Below are 18174 nucleotides of genomic sequence, written 5' to 3' on the forward strand. Positions count from 1 at the left end.
CTCTGTATAAGCTCTCAGTACCAGAGACATGCACTTCTGACAAACTCCTATTCAAATCTTAAATTCCAGGTCAAGGTCACTTCCTCTGGGAAGTGTTCTATGATCTCCCCAAATATAGTCACTCCTTCTTCTATGCCAATAATTCTCAAACTTTGAAGGATTCTTTTTGTAAATTGCTAACCTGTTATAGATCAATACTTCTATAGAGTACAATAAGAATGTTGCAGTAACACTAAATTGCTGTTCCTAAACACATGCTCCCAATTTCTATACTTATTCATTGTGGACTGCTCCAAATACACCAGCAGTGTTCAGCAAGTCACGTGGAATGGTGCTCCCTCTATCTCTTGTACACTTTTCTATTTTTGATCTTATAATTCCACACAATAATTTGTTTTCATGCCTGCTTTCCATACAAGATGGAGTAGAATATACATATGATCATCATCATATGTTTAGCAGTGTAAACCTACACTGCCAACCACAGTGCTAACAAATAACAAAGATTCAATGAATGTTTACTTGTTGAAAAGACATGCACCATTAATTCATCAAATATTTATTGAGGGCTTACTGTGTGCTAGGTGCTGGACCACTGTGGCAAGCAAACAGATTTTACAGAATCACGGCCCTCGTGGAGCTATTAGAAAGTACCAATTACATAACTTAGCTATTGATATTGTCACCTGGCTATGATACTAGGTACTAGGAAGAACTGTTTCACAACTGCTCTTAATTAGTATGAACTTTCCATTCATTCAACTAATGTTTACTGAGCACCTACCATGCCAGACCCTATTCTAGGTATTAAGCACACAACAGACAAAAAATACTTTATCTCTACCTCATGGGGAGAAAATGGATCTTATTTGCCATGCATTATAGTGAAGAAGACAGACAAGAAGCAAATAAACACATAACACAATGGCAGGGAGTGTCACTGGCTAAAAAGAAATATAAAGCAGGATTAGGGGTTAGATGGAGCAGAAGTTATTTTATATAGATGGACAGAAATGGCCTCCCTGACATGACATCTGATCAGACAGCTAAATAAATTAGGAGGGAAGCTATGTGAACATTGTTATTGTTTATTTAATATTCAAGTTAAATCACATATATTTGCAGCTTATTCATAATAGCTTCCATTTGTTTTTGCCTATTTTGTGCAAGGAAGTTCACCTATATCATCTCATGTTATCCTCCCAACAACCCTACCACATTGTTGTATTATTACTCACAAAAGAGGAAATGGAAGCTCTGAGAGGTTAAGACCAAGCTAGTAAATGCTGGAACAAAGACTTAAACTCAGGTTACCTCGTGGTACACTACCTACTTGAGCACTCTGCCTCCCACACTTGTAGTTATTAAAATACCAGAAGAGTTCAGCAGAAAGTTATGTTTTGTTTTCATTTTTCCCATAAGATAGTATCATTGCATTGATAGTATATAATTATTATTTTAAATTACACATGCCATATTTGAGTTGTCACAAAGTATACAGTTGTAAATTAATGAAATTTTATTATGCTTCTAAAATATTAATTCTGTTCTGCAAGTTCTCAATTGAGCATTTTATAGTTGGAAATATTTATATGAGGACACAGGCTGGAACACTTGATCAGTGTGTCAGAAGGGCACTCTCAAAAAGTAACTTGTTTAGTATCCCATTCCTTCCACAGCATTCTTTCACTTGATTCTCACAGAAACTTCATAAGATACACATAGCAAGCATTACTGTCTACATTATACGGAAGGAAAAACGAACTACTGAACATTTGAGTGACTTCACCAAGGTCACCAGCTGAGCAACAGCCTCCTTTCTTAGTTTTATACTATGTCTCAATTCTTCCATAGTTCTTTTCTACTTCTTTAATTATAAATAACCTTTTATATTCGCAGCCTTACATTCTCACTTATATGTGAAATAGTCTTAATTACTTTTCCCTCTTTAAATCTCAACCCATCCAGCCAGGTTTAGGAAGTCTTTGTTCTTAACATCTCATTTAGCTACAGAGAGCATACAAAAGTATATTTAAAGCACAGATACCCTAATTTTTTAAAAAAGAAAAATAATTACTTTTAAAATGAGGTCTCCAGGTTTTCTAGATAATGCTCTGCTGAGAACTTGAGACTAAACAGATCAATAATAGTAATTTGGATAGTCGGTAATTTGGTTCTCTTTGCGTGTGTGCTTAATAACCTAGATGTAGACGAATGCACCATCCCTCCATATTGCCACCAAAGATGTGTGAACACACCAGGATCATTTTATTGCCAGTGCAATCCTGGGTTTCAGTTGGCAGCAAACAACTATACCTGTGTAGGTAAGTCTTCTGGAAACAGCCAACCAATTTCTGTCTTCCCAGCAGTATCTCCAGTTTTCTATATTCATGGTTTCCATCAACTTCCCCAAAGCTGAAAGGACAGTAACCAATCTGGTTTTTAAAAACACATCAAGATGTAAATGGAAAAAATTTTTAACTTTGGTTTTAGTTCTCCTCTGTGACAGTATCAAGAAAAGGTTTTAACTATAGATCAATTGATATACACACACCAGTTAGTCAACAGTGTGTGATACAAACACTGAAGGTGCCAAAGGGGTTACTACAAGTTCAGATACATAAACTTTCTGCTGAGAGTGCATCTGATTTTCACATGCTTCTTCTACCCTTTCAGAATGCAATGTCACGGCACACAATTTTAAGATTGGCATGACATGGAAAAAATCTAGTGCAGGAAAAATGCCTTTTCACAATATTTTCAGTGCCTTAGAGCATTGCAAAACTCTGTATGGGTCTCAAAGGCTTATGTTATAATTGTAATGGAATTTAACAGGACCCATTTAAAAAGTAATAAATAGCACAGATAAATCTTCACTACAGCATGCTGAGAGACCGTATCAGTATGTGTCTTATATCAATTATTTATAGACTTGGCATTTTGCATTTGAACAATAAAAGAAAATAGATACTGGAATGTATATTTATTAGAACCATTAAATTCTTTTGTAAAGATTCATCAAACACCAAACTAACCATCATTCCCAGGAAAAAAAATATTCTGGAATTTCTGAAAGTACATGACAGATGTTTGAAGTTGTTCCAATAAATATGAAACCTGAATGGATGTTCTCCAGTGAGCTTCTGCAAGGCAAAGAATCCAGCTAGGGAATTACTCACTTATCATCAGATGACATAGGTACAAAAGACCAAGGCTATGTTTAAAGACATAAATATATAAGTGTGTATGACCTTGCCTTTCAGATATAAATGAATGTGATGCCAGCAATCAATGTGCTCAGCAATGCTACAACATTCTTGGTTCATTCATCTGTCAGTGCAATCAAGGATATGAGCTAAGCAGTGACAGGCTCAACTGTGAAGGTAAAATATTATCCAAATAATTGGTAGTAATAGCACAGTTCCTGTCTTTGCTGTTGCTTTATCCAAGTATATACCTGTTTAAGAAAGCAAATTTTTATTATATTCTAAAATCCAGTTAACTTAGTTCACTTATAACACTGTCTTTTTAGTATGTTATCAAAAGAAAGAAGAAAAAATAATTGAAATACTAGATGTAGGCTGGGTCTGATAATTAGCAAGGGTACTCTAGTATCTTGCTTCTCTAGTGTGATGGGCCAGCAGAATTGGCACCTCCTAGGGGCCTGTGAAATTGTAGACTCTTACGCCCCAGCCCAGACCTACTGAATCAAATTCTGTGTCTAATGAGAATTCCAGGGGACTAGTGGCATATTTAAGTTCAAAAGTAGCTGATTGCATGTCAGGAACACTAGAATAGAAACCAAAAGATCTGGCCCTAGGCATCCCTGCCACTGCATGCTCGGGGCACATTTCTTAAGGTGCCTTCATTTCACTCTCCACATGATCAAGAAGAGGGCCATCTAACTAGAAGGATCACCATCAGAGTCCACTGTACATGCTCGCTCCACTGTGCACGTCAAATGGCCTAAGACATCCCAAGGGATGCCATTGACACTTCATGCTCTTGAGTTCCTCACAAACTGTCCCAGCTTTACTTGGGGCCACAAAGATCATACCCTACACTGAGAGGCCTCCCATCATGCCACTGCGCTCAAAACCAAAAGGGGCTGGCTCTGGATGGCTGCCTCTGCCCTTCTGAGCAAACTATAAGAACAGCACCATTGAGAAATGCAAAGCCTTCTGCCAGGGCATCAACTTCTAGAAGCTAGCACAGGGATGAAACTTAGAGTTCAAAACTCAGATGAACTTGGAAGCACAGCCACCCAATTTCTGAGAAGGCAAATATGAATCTGCATCAAGGGTGGGTCTGCCAAGCACAACACAGGATCATCAACCACAAACCACTTCTTTCAGTCTGCTCAGCTAGGATGGTTAGTTCCAGGATTTGCCAAAGTGTCAGCAGTAATTGAGTAAAACTGATGGTAAGAAAATTCTCTGCTCTGTGAAGTTCCATGAGAACTAAGCTGATATTGTTAGAACTTGCATTTGAGCCTCTTATAAAGTATTGCATTTCTGTTTCAGAGATCGCAATGTTTGAAAAAAAATACCAAAATAATGACATGTAAGTATTCAACTCTATGTTGTTGCTTTTGTCTGGTTCAACAGACATTGATGAATGCAGAACCTCGAGCTACCTGTGTCAATATCAATGTGTCAACGAACCTGGGAAATTCTCATGTATGTGCCCCCAAGGATACCAAGTGGTGAGAGGTAGAACATGTCAGGGTAAGTTTATTGTTTTCATATCTGTTAAGTTTTAACCAAGAAAAGCAGGGAGGAAGTATTGGAATCTCTACCACAGACTCTCGTTTTTTACAATTTGAGCTCTTTTTTCCCCTGTTGATCATGAGACATGCACACCTCATAAAGAGGATATTCAGTGTTATCTTTCTTTGAAATTTAAAGTCATAATTTTTTCCTAAAATAGAAATAATTTTAATATAATATTAATGTGCCTTCTAAATAGCCTACATAATTCCTGTGATATACATCTTCTAATCATCCACCAAAAATGATTCAATTATTAAAATATTTTGCCATGAATTTCAGTATAGAATATAAGCTTAATGTGTGGTTAGGTGTACCTCAAAAAGATCTCAATTCTCTAAAACACTAGAATTATAAACTGGATAGTAATAAGTGTTGACAAAATCAGCATCATATGTATTAAATGTGCCTGAATTCTTCAGTTAAAAAAAAAAGAAACTATTAATCTAAAAATAGCTAATGTCTTTCAACCCAGTTTTAAATATTCAGGTGATCTACATAGTGACATATAGGTAGAAAAGATGCAGCTCCTACATAGGATGATTTCAGAATTTCTCTAAGAGATTTGAAAATCCTGGAAAAATTGGTACAAACACGTTTATATAAATAAGTGAAAAAAAATGAATGAATTTGAAGACACAAAATCTGTTGAAGACCCAGCTATATGACATTCTATCTATACAATTTTAATAAACTATCAGACTTCTCTGAGCCTGAACTTTCTCATTTGGAAAAGGGAGTTGAGGGAATGAAATGGAATAATACACAGAAAAACTATAAACTATAAAGCCTGGAAAATTCAAGGTGTTTTTATGAAATTTACCTAGCAATATAAATGACCAGTAGCAAATTTTTTCTAGGACAGTAAAATTTTGTTAAGAAAAGAAAATATCTAGGAAAGAAGACAGGATTCTGACTCTGCATCATGATTTTGCAGGGAAATATTAACTCACAGGAACATCTATTACCTGATAGTTTATAGCATGCATGTGATTATTCAACTAGAATCTAACCACAAAACATAAGCATAATCAGAATGTAGTTCATTACACAAGTAACATCTACCCCTTTCAAGGTTACTAGAGACTCTGTAATGTTAATTGTGGAAAAACATTGCATTCCAAAGGTTTTATTTTCTGAACTCTAATTGAGACTTTTAACATGAATATTACATGCAGGAAAATGTTAGCCAGAGGGTTATCTTAACCAATATCCCTCGAGCCCTTCAAACAAATATCTATGTGTTTTTCTAATCATAAATGGACTTGATACCCAGCAAAAGACCGAAACAAGTTAACAGTCAGTTACCTGCCTACTTTATGGAAACATTTATATCTGTTATGATGAAAGGTGAAATGCAGTGGAATTACAAATAAGGGATTCATCAGTGTTATATCTTGAAGAGTATTTGTTAAACTAAAACATTTTTTGTGAAAGAGACCATTCTTTTAAGGTATCAAACAATTGGTTTACCCCACTGAAAGCATCCCTTTCCAACAGTCCACAGGTTAAATTAATACCAAAAGAGTTTCGATTCTCACCTTCCCCTAAAAAGTTTATTTGGGGGATGAAATAACTGTTCTCATTTCCACAGTCTTGCAAAAATGAAAACTCTCTGTGTATGTGCTGGTTGGTGTGGGGAGGGGAAAGGGACAGTGGTGAGGAAGAGAAACAGAGAGAGAGACAGTGTACTCAGATACACAGACACACTCATGAAATATTTTAATACTATTAATCATTTCTGAAAAACCCTCCAAAATGATTAAGGAGCCGATTATGCTAGGCTGTAAATTACTGGAAGTAATAAACAAAATTATTACATAAAGTTTCCTTTTGCCACTTTTGGACTCCATATAACAAACCAGTCCTGTAGCTAACTAAACAGCATCTTTATTTTTCAAAAAAGTGAAAAATATTGAAAGGACAAGTCAGCTGTGATTTCTTCTGAGGAATCTAAGTTCTTTATTTAGCCATAGCCAGTCCAAAAGAAGATACTTTTTGTAACTGACTCTTGGAAACTGCATGGCTTTTCCAGTCTCCTCTTGGGTTCCAGAGAGCTCTTGCCAGTTTGGAAGCTAAAAGAAAATTTTTTTTCTCCAAAGACAAAGAATGGAATTCTTCTCATTTAGAGGATGCAGTACCTTGTGGTGGAAAGATGCCTGTCACTATCTGTATACACTTGAGTCAGCCACTTAACCCTTATTTGTTTTTCCTTCATGCCACATAGAGATATCTTTCTCACTATCTCCACACGTTGTGTGAAGAGCAACTTAGTTCAGTTTCAGTCAGTCAGTTCAGTCACTCAGTCGTGTCCAACTCTTGGCAACCCCATGAACCGCAGCATGCCAGGCCTCCCTGTCCATCACCAACTCCCTGAGTTTACCCAAATTCATGTCCATTGAGTCGGTAATGCCATCCAACCATCTCATCCTCTGTCATCCCCTTCTCCTCCTGCCCTCAATCTTTCCCAGCATCAGGGTCTTTTCAAATGAGTCAGCTCTTCACATCAGGTGGCCAAAATATTGGAGTTTTAGCTTCAACATCAGTCCTTCCAATGAACACCCAGGACTGAGCTCCTTTAGGATGGACTGGTTGGATCTCCTTGCAGTCCAAAGGACTCTCAATAGTCTTCGCCAACACCACAGTTCAAAAGCATCAATTCTTCAGTGCTCAGCTTTCTTTATAGTCCAACTCTCACATTCAGTTTAATATTTGCTAAAATCCAGGTGCCTCCAGTGCATTCATGCTATGTGATAAAGGGATAAAAAGATGTGCACAATGGTGCTTACCCTCCAGGAGTTTACAAGCTAATAGAAGGATTGAAACAAACATGCAGATTTCAATAATGCAAAACAGAAACCAATAAAGGCCCCAAAAGAGGAAAAATGAGATATAAGAATTCAGAGGGAAGAAAGAGATCACATCCCAGCAGCTAGGCCATGACTGCCTTGTTAATAAGAATTCAGTAAATTATTTATGGAATAAGTAAATTAACGAATGAAAATTGATTGTGTGGAAGGAATGATTCAGAAAAGACTTATATTGGATAAACTTACCACTATTCAAATGTAAAGGAAGGCACACATAAGGATATGCATATTAATATAATTTTTGTCATTGTTGTAATGGTTCTCTGGAGAAACTGTTCTCTCAGATGTCATCTGGGAACTCTTGATTCCCAAGTCTAAACTCAGTCTTTGTCCAGCCTGACCTTTCCACAACCCTCCTTCCTGAGACTCTCTCTTGTTCTGACCTCCTTGAACTGCATTTTCCTGGGTTGCTTCTCACTGCTGACAGCCCCTTCCTTAATTCCTCTTCTTCCCCATGATCTTTAAATAGCCGCATTCTATGGGCTTCCCTGGTAGCTCCGCTGATAAAGAATCTGCCTGCAATGCAGGAGACCCCGGTTAGATTTCCAGTTCGAGAAGATCTGCTGGAGAAGGGATAGGCTACCCACTCCAGTATTCTTGGGCTTCCCTGGTGGCTCAGCTGGTAAAGAATCTGCCCACAATGTGAGAGACCTGGGTTCAATCACTGAGTTGGGGAGATCCCCTGGAGAAGGGAATGGCTACCCACTCCAGTATTCTGGCCTGGAGAATTCCATGGATGGTATAGTCCATGGGGTTGCAAAGAGTCAGACACAACTGAGCAACTTTCACTTTCACATGCTGGAATGCTTCATAGCTTCATTTCTTTTCCTGTAAACAGCTTCTTAAGGACAGTGTAACCCACTCCCAGAGTACCAACTATCCAGCAGCATGCTACAACTTACTGAAATCACATTCTAGCTTTTCCCTCTCTTCAAGCTCATGAGCCTGACAATAAACTTCCATCTCCAGAGTTTTTGTTTGCTGCTTTCTCACCCTGGAAGACCCTCCCCACCTCCATGATAAAAATCCTATCTAACCACCACCTAACCATCCTATCTAGGCCAAGTTGAGAGGGCTCCTCCTTCCTTCAGCCTTCTCTAATCCCCCAAGAAGTGATGTCTTTCACTTTTATTTAAGCAAAGTCAATGGCCTAGCATTTGGCTTTGAATTCAACAGATGAATAATAGATGCTTGATAAAATACAATGAAATGACACATATTAATCAGTTGAGAATGGTTTCACTACATCTGTTCTGAATTAAATGCAATGAATTCAGGTCCCACCAAGTTTTAGGTCTAAAATCAAATTAAACAGTCCAGATTCTCATATACCTCCTTCTGGTGGCAAACTGGCATCTGCCACTTAGGCAATTTACTTATATCAGTAAACTCTTTGACTCTGCATCTCTACAGATATAAATGAGTGTGAGACCACAAATGAATGTCGGGAAGATGAAATGTGTTGGAATTATCATGGCGGCTTCCGTTGTTACCCACGAAATCCTTGTCAAGATCCCTATGTTCTAACATCAGAGAAGTAAGAAAAACCAGAACTTTTGAAACTGAGAATCTTCTGATTTTACCAAGCCTAACAGTGAATACTTTTGTCTCTGCAGCCGATGTGTTTGCCCAGTCTCAAATGCAATGTGCCGAGAAATTCCTCAATCCATCGTCTACAAATATATGAGCATTCGATCTGATAGGTCTGTACCATCAGACATCTTCCAAATACAGGCCACAACCATTTATGCCAACACTATCAACACCTTTCGGATTAAATCTGGAAATGAAAACGGAGAGTTCTACCTAAGAGTAAGTATCCTGAGGGCAGCCTTAGCAAACTTGGTTCAAGTTTGTTGTTGTTTGATAGTAATTCACTTGGAAAGAAAGCCAACATTTAAAGAGTTTTTATGTGCAGGCATTGTGTAAGGCCTTCCTGTATGCATTATTTCATAATTCTCTTGGTAATATTGATACTTGGTAAGATTAATATTTATCTCCATATTTTATAGAAAAGTGAGACCCAGGGAGATGAATTAGCTTCTCTAAAGTCACTCAGATAAAAATTACAGACTCTAACAGAGTTATATGTGACCACCAAAATACAAGCCTGCCTGCACACACATACACACACACACACTAGATACTACAAATCAGTGATAGCTATTTAATTGTACATAGAAAAATTAATTCTTACAGAACTTTTCAAAAACCCTGAATTCTTTATTGTTACATTCACAAGATTTGCATCAAAACTAAGACCCATAAGTATCTGAGAAGTGACCCCAACCTCCCACCCTTGTACCATGTATACAACCAATAAGTTGTACCATTCTTGCAAATTTCCAGGAAGACAGTGTGAGGCCACCTTTATGTTTTCCTTTTCTTTCATTGCCTATATGAAGTCTTTCTCTGAATTCTGCCATTTCTCTCTTCACAGTGTCCCGTGTGTTATCTTTGCTTTCTCATGTCCCTGACTCTCTTCCTTTAAACTGGCTCTTAGCACCTCTCTAATCCCTCCAAGGGTTTCTGAGCAGATCTTCCTGACTCCAATGCCTCAGCCTTCCAGTCCCCCTGCAAAATCTTAGCAAGTTCATTTGAGGTTAAAATTCTGACATTTTAAATATGGCTCACCACTCCATGTGAAAACGATGGCACCCCACCAACCAGTTTGCAGGGTTACGGTAACTGTTTCATGTTAAGGATGTTGTTCATCCAGTTACAATTTTCTCAAAACTCCTTTGGGCACTCTTCATTTTTAATCAAATTTTAAGGTCAATATTTCATTTTGAGAATATGAAAAGTAAATTGGGAAATTCATCCTTGTGGTAAAGTTTACAGATTTTTAATGTTTACACATTTATCCTGTTCTTTGATATATTAAGTTCCCTTCCAGCTCTAGAATTATGTGATTCTGTTTCTTTGCCAGTAAATTAAAAATGATTAATTTCTCATGACCAACTTCTGAAGAGAAAAACCCAACCCAAATACAATCTGTTACTATTCTTTTTTCTAATAACTAAAAATAAACTTCTTTAACATTCGATGCTTTAAATTTGAGATATAATAGATATTTATAAGAAATTTACTTTAAAGGAACTTCACACAGTTTAGATAATAACAATTTAATAATTTTAGCCCAAAGAAATCACATTATTTGTAACCCATGGCAACAAAATAGGTTCATTTAAAAATAATTTTCCATTTGGGACTCTTAGGTATAATTTAAGAAAAAAAAAATTTCCTAGGAGTATCAACAAATAGTTATGCAAAGTTCCTGCATATTTTTAATAAACATGGCATTATTAAAGTTTTATGATTCATATCAGTGCACTTATCATAAATACAGTATTTGTCTCAAGTAAAATCCCTTTTAATGAATGATATAAAACATTGTCAATTTTTATAATCCCAGAGTTAAATACTACTATTTGAAAACCAAAAAGAAGCATTTAAAATAAAAAGGTATTTCAAGACTACTTCTTATCACATAATTCAAAAAGTAGTTGTATAAAATCCTACAAAATGTTTTCACTGAAATTCCACTTGTGCTGAGGCCATTTACAATCAACAGGCATTAATTAAACACTTATTATATGCTCAGTTCCATGCTAAGTGTATGTAATACACAGTTCCTTATATCAAAGGGCTTTAAATATTACTTTGTGGCATAGTTAACACCTATGAAAACAGCAGCAATGTTTAATTGTGTTTAATTCCATGGCCCAAGACATCAAAGAATTAGGAGTCAAAGACAATTTCTTGAGAAGCATAAGACTGGACCTTATCCTTGAAAGAATCTGAGGGATATAGGATTTTATTTATATTCCTTTTGGGAGAATACTGAAAAAATCTTCTTCCTTAGAAAAGTGAACACATTAGAAAGAAGTAATACATTAAATTGAAGGTAGAATACCATCCTTCACCCACACCAACCAATATCTTTCCTCCCTTACTGAGACTTATTTTTCTTCATAACCCCTAGCACCACCTTCTGTAATAGTTATTTGTCTATGTCACCTACTACAATGTGAGGGCAATGAGCAGACACATTGTCTATCTGTTCACTTTTCCATGCACAGCACATAGAATGAATGGTACCTGGCCTTTTGCAGGTGCTCAAAAATATTTTTAAATGAACGAATTAATTCAATCAACACCTTCAAGGTATCACTGTTACCTATAAGAGGCAAGTACCATGCTAGATTCTAGAGATTCAGCAGTGAATAAAACCAAACCAGTTTCAGCCCCAGTGAGTCTTATGGTCAAGACATTGAACAAGTGTTCACAAGTGTGCTGAATGTTTCAAATGAACATGGCAAATTCCTCATGCGTACACTGTATGTCAACCCTAACCAAGGTAGTGGTGGTCTGGGAGCTTCCTGGAAGTAGATTTAAACTGAAGACTAGCAGTTAGAGACTAGCAAATGGAAGCAATAAAAAGCAGACAAGTTGATCTACAACTCCAGGTACTATAGGCAGAGTCATTTGAGAGAAACCTGGAGAGATGAACAGAGCCTATATCACATAATGCATGACAGACCATACTAAGGGTTTCAAGAAGAGGAATTGCTATCAGGTTTTCACACCCCACTCCAGTACTCTTGCCTCAAAAATCCCATGGACGGAGGGCCTGGTGGGATGTAGTCCATGGGGTCGCTAAGAGTCGGACACGACTGAGCGACTTCACTTTCACTTTTCATTAAAAAACAAAAAACAATAACAAAAAAAAACCCTGGCTACACTGTAGAGCCTGGATTGAAGTGGAGCAAAAATGGAAATGGAAAGATCAGTAATTCAAAAGATGGGGGACTAGGGTAGTAGCAGTGTGTCCAAAAGAAGTGGACAGATTTATGATGATATATGAAGAACTACATGACTTGGTAAGCTGTTTTTTATGGGGAGGTGAAGGAGAATGAAACATCATTCTCCTCCAAGTTTCTGTCTTGAGCAACAATAGATGGTGGGACCATTTACTGAGATAAGGAAGAAGGAGTTAGTGTGGAGAGGAAGCCAAGGAGTTCAGTTTGGACATATGGAGTACTGGTTGCCTTGAGACTTCCAAGTAAATCTGAGTAGGGTATTGGATATGTGGGCTTGGAACTCATAGTATAGACTTTTAAGCCACTGGCAGATATGTCATACTGGAAGCCATGGCTATGGATGAGCTCACTCAGGGAGAGTGTGTAAGGAGTAGGTGAGATCACTCAGAATTGGGCACTATTATAGTCATCCAGGACCTTAGCCTACAAATCTCTGGCCATGTCATCCCCATGAACTTCAGCTTCATGTTACTCTGCCACCACCCCATAGCCACATGATGGACACTTTTATCATGCAGAACAGTTCCACACTAGAATCTTAGTCTCCAGTGATCCCCTCAGGGACCAATTCTCCTTCTCTTTCATGCCCTCACTTTACTCTCAAAGTGATGTTAGTCCTCTGACCCCCATCCCCCATTTTCTTACAGCCTATCAACTTCTTATTGGACCCTTGAACTACTGTCATCAGCACTTCCACTCCCTGTCCAGTAACCCTAGATCAATCACATAATCCATATCTATTTTCGTACCCACCTTGTCAGCACAGACTGGTAATATTTTAAATCCTCAGGGGTGTCCTCAGTATGCTCAACAATCCTATTACTTTCTTTTGTTCCTTCTTTTCAGTCGCTGATTGCAAATGTCCCCATAGTCTTTAAGTACTTCAGTTCAGTTGCTCAGTCATGTCCGACTCTTTGCAACCCCATGGACTGCAACACACCAGGTTTCCTGGTCCATTACCAACTCCTGGAGCTTGCTCAAATTTCAAATTCATGTCCATGGAGTCACCCTTCATTTTCAGTAGGTGAACTCACCTCCTACTCTTCTGAAACCACTGAAACCAACAGTCATGAATTATTTGAACTTATCATCCTATCCCTTGCAAATTTAACTCCATGTGTCCCCCTTCTATCTTTCTTGCTTGAATTTTCCAAAGACAGACTTTCACTTCTATCCATCAAGGCCAACTCACTCCTATATTCTTCATTCCATTTCCTTCAGGAACTTACCGTATTAAATTCTAATTACCTCCTACATATGCAACTTGTTCCCTCTAGATGTTGCCTCCTCTCTCTGTTCTCCCTTCCTAGCCAAGGTTCTTAAAGCATAGTCTGTAATCACAGTCCCTACTTTCTCACTTCCTAGTTACTCTTCTGCCTTCTATTCCCACTACCTTACTGAAATTGCTCTGGAAAAAAAGCCACCAACAGCATTCATACTGCTATATCCAGAGGCATTTTTTTAGTTCTAGTCACCTTCATCCTCCCCAGTTCTATTGGGCACTTCTTGCTGTTCATCTGTTTCCTACTTAATTATCTATTTCTTCTCAGCTTCCTTCGATGGCTTCTCTTCTGCCCATCCTTAAATGTTGGCCTCTCCCAGACCCAGTATTATCATGTGTACATTTTCTCCCTTGGTTTAATGCCCATCTGTTGAAGTGACTGGGCTCCCCAGGTGGTGCTAGTATTAAAGAACCCGCCTGCCAATGCAAGAGACATAAGAGACTCGGGTTCCATCCCTGGGTCGGGAAGATCCCCTGGAGGAGGGCATGGCAACCCACTCCAGTTTTCTTGCCTGGAGAATCTCATGAACAGACGAGTCTGGCAGGCTACAGTCCATAGGGTCACAAAGAGTCAGACACGACTGAAGCAACTTAGCACGCACACAGTTGAAGTGACACCGAAAGTCCTAATCCATTGTTTCTATCCCTGCCCTCCTCTTGGCACCCAGATCCATACACCTACCTGCCTGCCTGTCCAAACTGATCTCTCTGGAGTCTCCAGTGCCCATCATATTGTCCATCAAAATGAAACTGCATCCACTTCTCCAGAACATCCTTCTTTACAAAACTCCCAATTATTCTGGGTGACTGTCCTCAGGCAATCAAAGGCCTTCCCTTAATGCTTCAGAGTCCCTCTCTTTTTTCCTGTGTGTATACACCTCTATATGGACTTCCCTGGTGGCTCAAATGGTAAAGAATCTGCCTGCAATGCAAGAGACCCGAGTTTAGTCCCTGCGTCTGGAAGATCCCCTAGAGAAGGAAATAGCAACCCACTCCAGTATTCTTGCCTGAAAAATTCCATGGACAGAGGAGCCTATCAGGCTGCAACCCATGGGGTCACAAGGAGTCAGACACGACTGAGCAACTAACACACACATACATGTGCCTCTATGTATCTTCATGTAACCCTGCATATCCCTGCATATCTTAGCATTTGCCACATTCTATTGAAACTGTTTACATATCTCTTCACCTATTAGAATATAAACAGATCCACAATGGTGAGAAGTGAAAGGTGACAACTTTTTTTATCAGTCCAAAAAATATCAGATTCTCACATAAACTGCAGTCTCTATAATGAGTCATTCTCACTTGAACTGCAGTCTCTTACTGATATAACTACTCAATAAAAGTGAAGAGAAAAATTAACACAGAGAGATGAAAGAAAACAAAGAACTATCAAAAAAAGTATGTCCCTATATCTGAGACTAATGACTGTGTGGACAAGAGACAAGATTCAAGAAGGATTATAACCAATAATGGACTGTGCTATGCTATGCTAAGTCACTTCAGTCGTGTCCGACTCTGTGTGACCCCATAGACGGCAGCCACCAGGCTCCCCCGTCCCTGGGATTCTCCAGGCAAGAACACTGGAGTGGGTTGCCATTTCCTTCTCCAATGCATGAAGGTGAAAAGTGAAAGTGAAGTCACTCAGTCGTGTCCAACTCTTAGCGACCCCATGGACTGCAGCCTACCAGGCTCCTCCGTCCATGGGATTTTCCAGGCAAGAGTACTGGAGTGGGATGCCATTGCCTTCTCCAAGAATGGACTAAGTAGTGACTTTAATCCTACCTCAGAATTCTTCCCCTAATTCTTATAAGGAAGTGTATTCACAAATAATAGAAACTCCAATAGAGGAAAAATTATTCTCTCACTTCCTCATTTTTTCTTTCATTCTAGCAAACAAGTCCTGTAAGTGCAATGCTTGTGCTGGTGAAGTCGCTATCAGGACCAAGAGAATATATAGTGGACCTGGAGATGGTGACAGTCAACAGTATAGGAACCTTCCGCACTAGTTCAGTGTTAAGATTGACAATAATAGTGGGGCCATTTTCATTTTAGTGTTTTTAAAGAGTCCACTGTAGGCATTTAAATCAGCCAAAGAATTTTGTTATCTTAAAGCACTATTTTATTTATAGACATATCTAGTTCATCTACATCTATATACTGTACACTCATGAATAATTCAAACAATTACACCATGGTATAAAGTGGGCATTTAATCTGTAAAGATTCAAAGGTTGTCTTTCTTACTGTATGTAAATTAGACATTAATCCACTAAACTGGTCTTCTTCAAGAGAGCTAAGCATACTCTTTCTGGTGAAACTTGGATTCTTTTCTGGAAAAGTGGGACCACGCAATGATTGTCTTCTGTGGTGCTTAAGGAAACTTACCACAGCTCCACTGACAGTCTCATAAGGAGACAGCCACCATAACATTGAACAGCATGCAAGTTCAAGAATGAGATTTTAACTGCTTTGTAAGAAAATGGAAAAAGTCAATAAAGATATATTTCTTTAGAAAATGAAGATATTTGTGTTGGTTTTTACTTTTATGATCAGTCTAAATGTAGTTGTTTATTACATAGTAACAAATCACTATCACATAGTATAGTAGTTTCTATATTTTACATTTTTTCAGAAATTTTTGTTATGAATATAAACAAAAACAGTAAGCAAAATTCCCCAAATGATTATGATATCCCCTAGAAAATTATTATATTGCAAAATCTATGGGGAGGAGATGAGAAAACAAATTCATTTCTAAACCACTTTGGAGTTGACCAGAAGAAGCAAACTTGGTGTACTAGTCAGTTTGAGTTGCTATAACAAAATGCTGTAGACTAACCAAGTGGCTTATAAACGACATACATTTATTTCTCACAGTCTGAAGGCTGGAAGTCCAAGATCAGGGTGCCAGCGTGGTAAGGTTCTGGTGACATGCATAAGTCCTGACCTTCTACCCGCACCCCTAAAATATATATAATTATAGAAGTGCATATAATCTGTGTATTAAAATGTGTCTGTGTGCTCAGTTGCTCAGTTGTATCTATCCCTTTGTGACCCCATGGAATGTAGGCAACCAGGCATCTCTGTCCATGGAATTTTTCAGGTAAGAATACTGGAGTGGGTTGCCATTTCCCACCCCAGGGGATCTTCCCAGCCCAAGGATCGAACTCACATCTCTTGCACCTCTCGCACTGCACCACCTGGGAAGCCCCTGCCTAGGTTATATATACTTCTGGCTTCCCTGGTAGCTCAGCTGATAAATAATCCACCTGCAAGGCAGGAGACCCCGGTTCAATTTCTGGGTCAGGAAGATTCTCTGGAGAATGGATAGGCTACCCACCCCGGTATTCCCTGGTGGCTCAGTCAGTAAAAGACTCCCCCTGCAATGTGGGAGGCCTGGGTTCAATCCCTGGGTTGGGAAGACCTCCCTGGAGGAGGGCATGGCAACCCATTCTAGTATTCTTACCTGGATAATCCCCATGGACAGAGGAGCCTGGCAGGCTGAAGTCCACGGGGTTGCAAAGAGTCGGACAAAACTGAGTGACTAAGCATACACAGTAATATATTCTACAAATATTTTTTATAGAATATATTATTTATATATTTATATATTATATATTATAATAATTATATAAGTTAAATATAATCTATGAGAAAAAAAAGACTGAAGCGACTTAGCAGCAGCAGCAGCAGCATGATAAAATAATAATATATTTTATGTATATTATTTTTGGGGACCTACAGAAGCCATTAACTGCAAACAAGATGGTTTCCCTTTCATCGCAACACCTAGTCCTATTCACAAATCATAAACACATGAAAAGGGTTGATAAAATGTCACTCATGCAGTCCCTGTTCTTTTTAATTGTAAAATATGGATAAAACCATTTTACAGTGTGCAATTCAGTGGCGTTTAGTATATTACAATATTATGCAAATATCACTACTACCTAGTTTTGTAACATGTCCATCACTCAAAAATTAAATCCATACCCATTAGCAGTCAGTCCTCATTCCCCCTTCCCACAAGCTTTGGTGGGAGTTACCATTTGTCTAGTTTCTATCTCTCTGAATTTGCCTATTCTAGATGTTTCATCCAACTAGAATCATACAATAGATGACCTTTTGTGTCTGGCTTCTTTCACTTGGCATAATGTCTTCAAGGTTCAGCCATCTTGTAACATATGTAAGTATTTCACTCCTTTTTATGACTGAGTGATATTCCATTGTATAAATATACCACATTTGTTTACCCATTCATCAGGTGATACATAGTTGACAGGTTGTTTCCACCTGCAATTTCTTTGTATCCGGAGTATCCAAAAGGAAACTGATTACAGTCTAAATCACCTGTTTTTAGTTTCATTTTTAACTAAAAGGAAGAGCAAGTGAAAAATAAATTTTATTCACAGAAGCAAAAT

General features: G+C 38.2%; 1 protein-coding gene across 4 annotated transcripts in view; it reads left to right on the top strand.

The window, feature by feature from the left end:
• EFEMP1 (EGF containing fibulin-like extracellular matrix protein 1) overlaps positions 1-16273 on the top strand; it is a 70691-nt gene extending 54418 nt beyond the window's left edge. For 3 of the 4 annotated variants that reach the window (XM_010841656.1, XM_010841657.1, XM_010841655.1), the window contains exons 6-11: positions 2205-2324; positions 3264-3383; positions 4608-4727; positions 9053-9176; positions 9256-9451; positions 15644-16273. In XM_010841656.1, coding sequence (XP_010839958.1) covers positions 2205-2324; positions 3264-3383; positions 4608-4727; positions 9053-9176; positions 9256-9451; positions 15644-15805 — 842 coding nt within the window. In that variant the 3' untranslated portion in view covers positions 15806-16273. The remainder of the gene's footprint in view (positions 1-2204; positions 2325-3263; positions 3384-4607; positions 4728-9052; positions 9177-9255; positions 9452-15643) is intronic. The other variant, XM_010841658.1, reaches the window with a different exon arrangement.
• The last annotated feature ends 1901 nt before the right edge of the window (positions 16274-18174 follow it).

The sequence above is a fragment of the Bison bison genome, unplaced genomic scaffold (assembly GCF_000754665.1).
Source record: "Bison bison bison isolate TAMUID 2011002044 unplaced genomic scaffold, Bison_UMD1.0 scf7180017864166, whole genome shotgun sequence".
Lineage (NCBI taxonomy): Eukaryota > Metazoa > Chordata > Mammalia > Artiodactyla > Bovidae > Bison > Bison bison.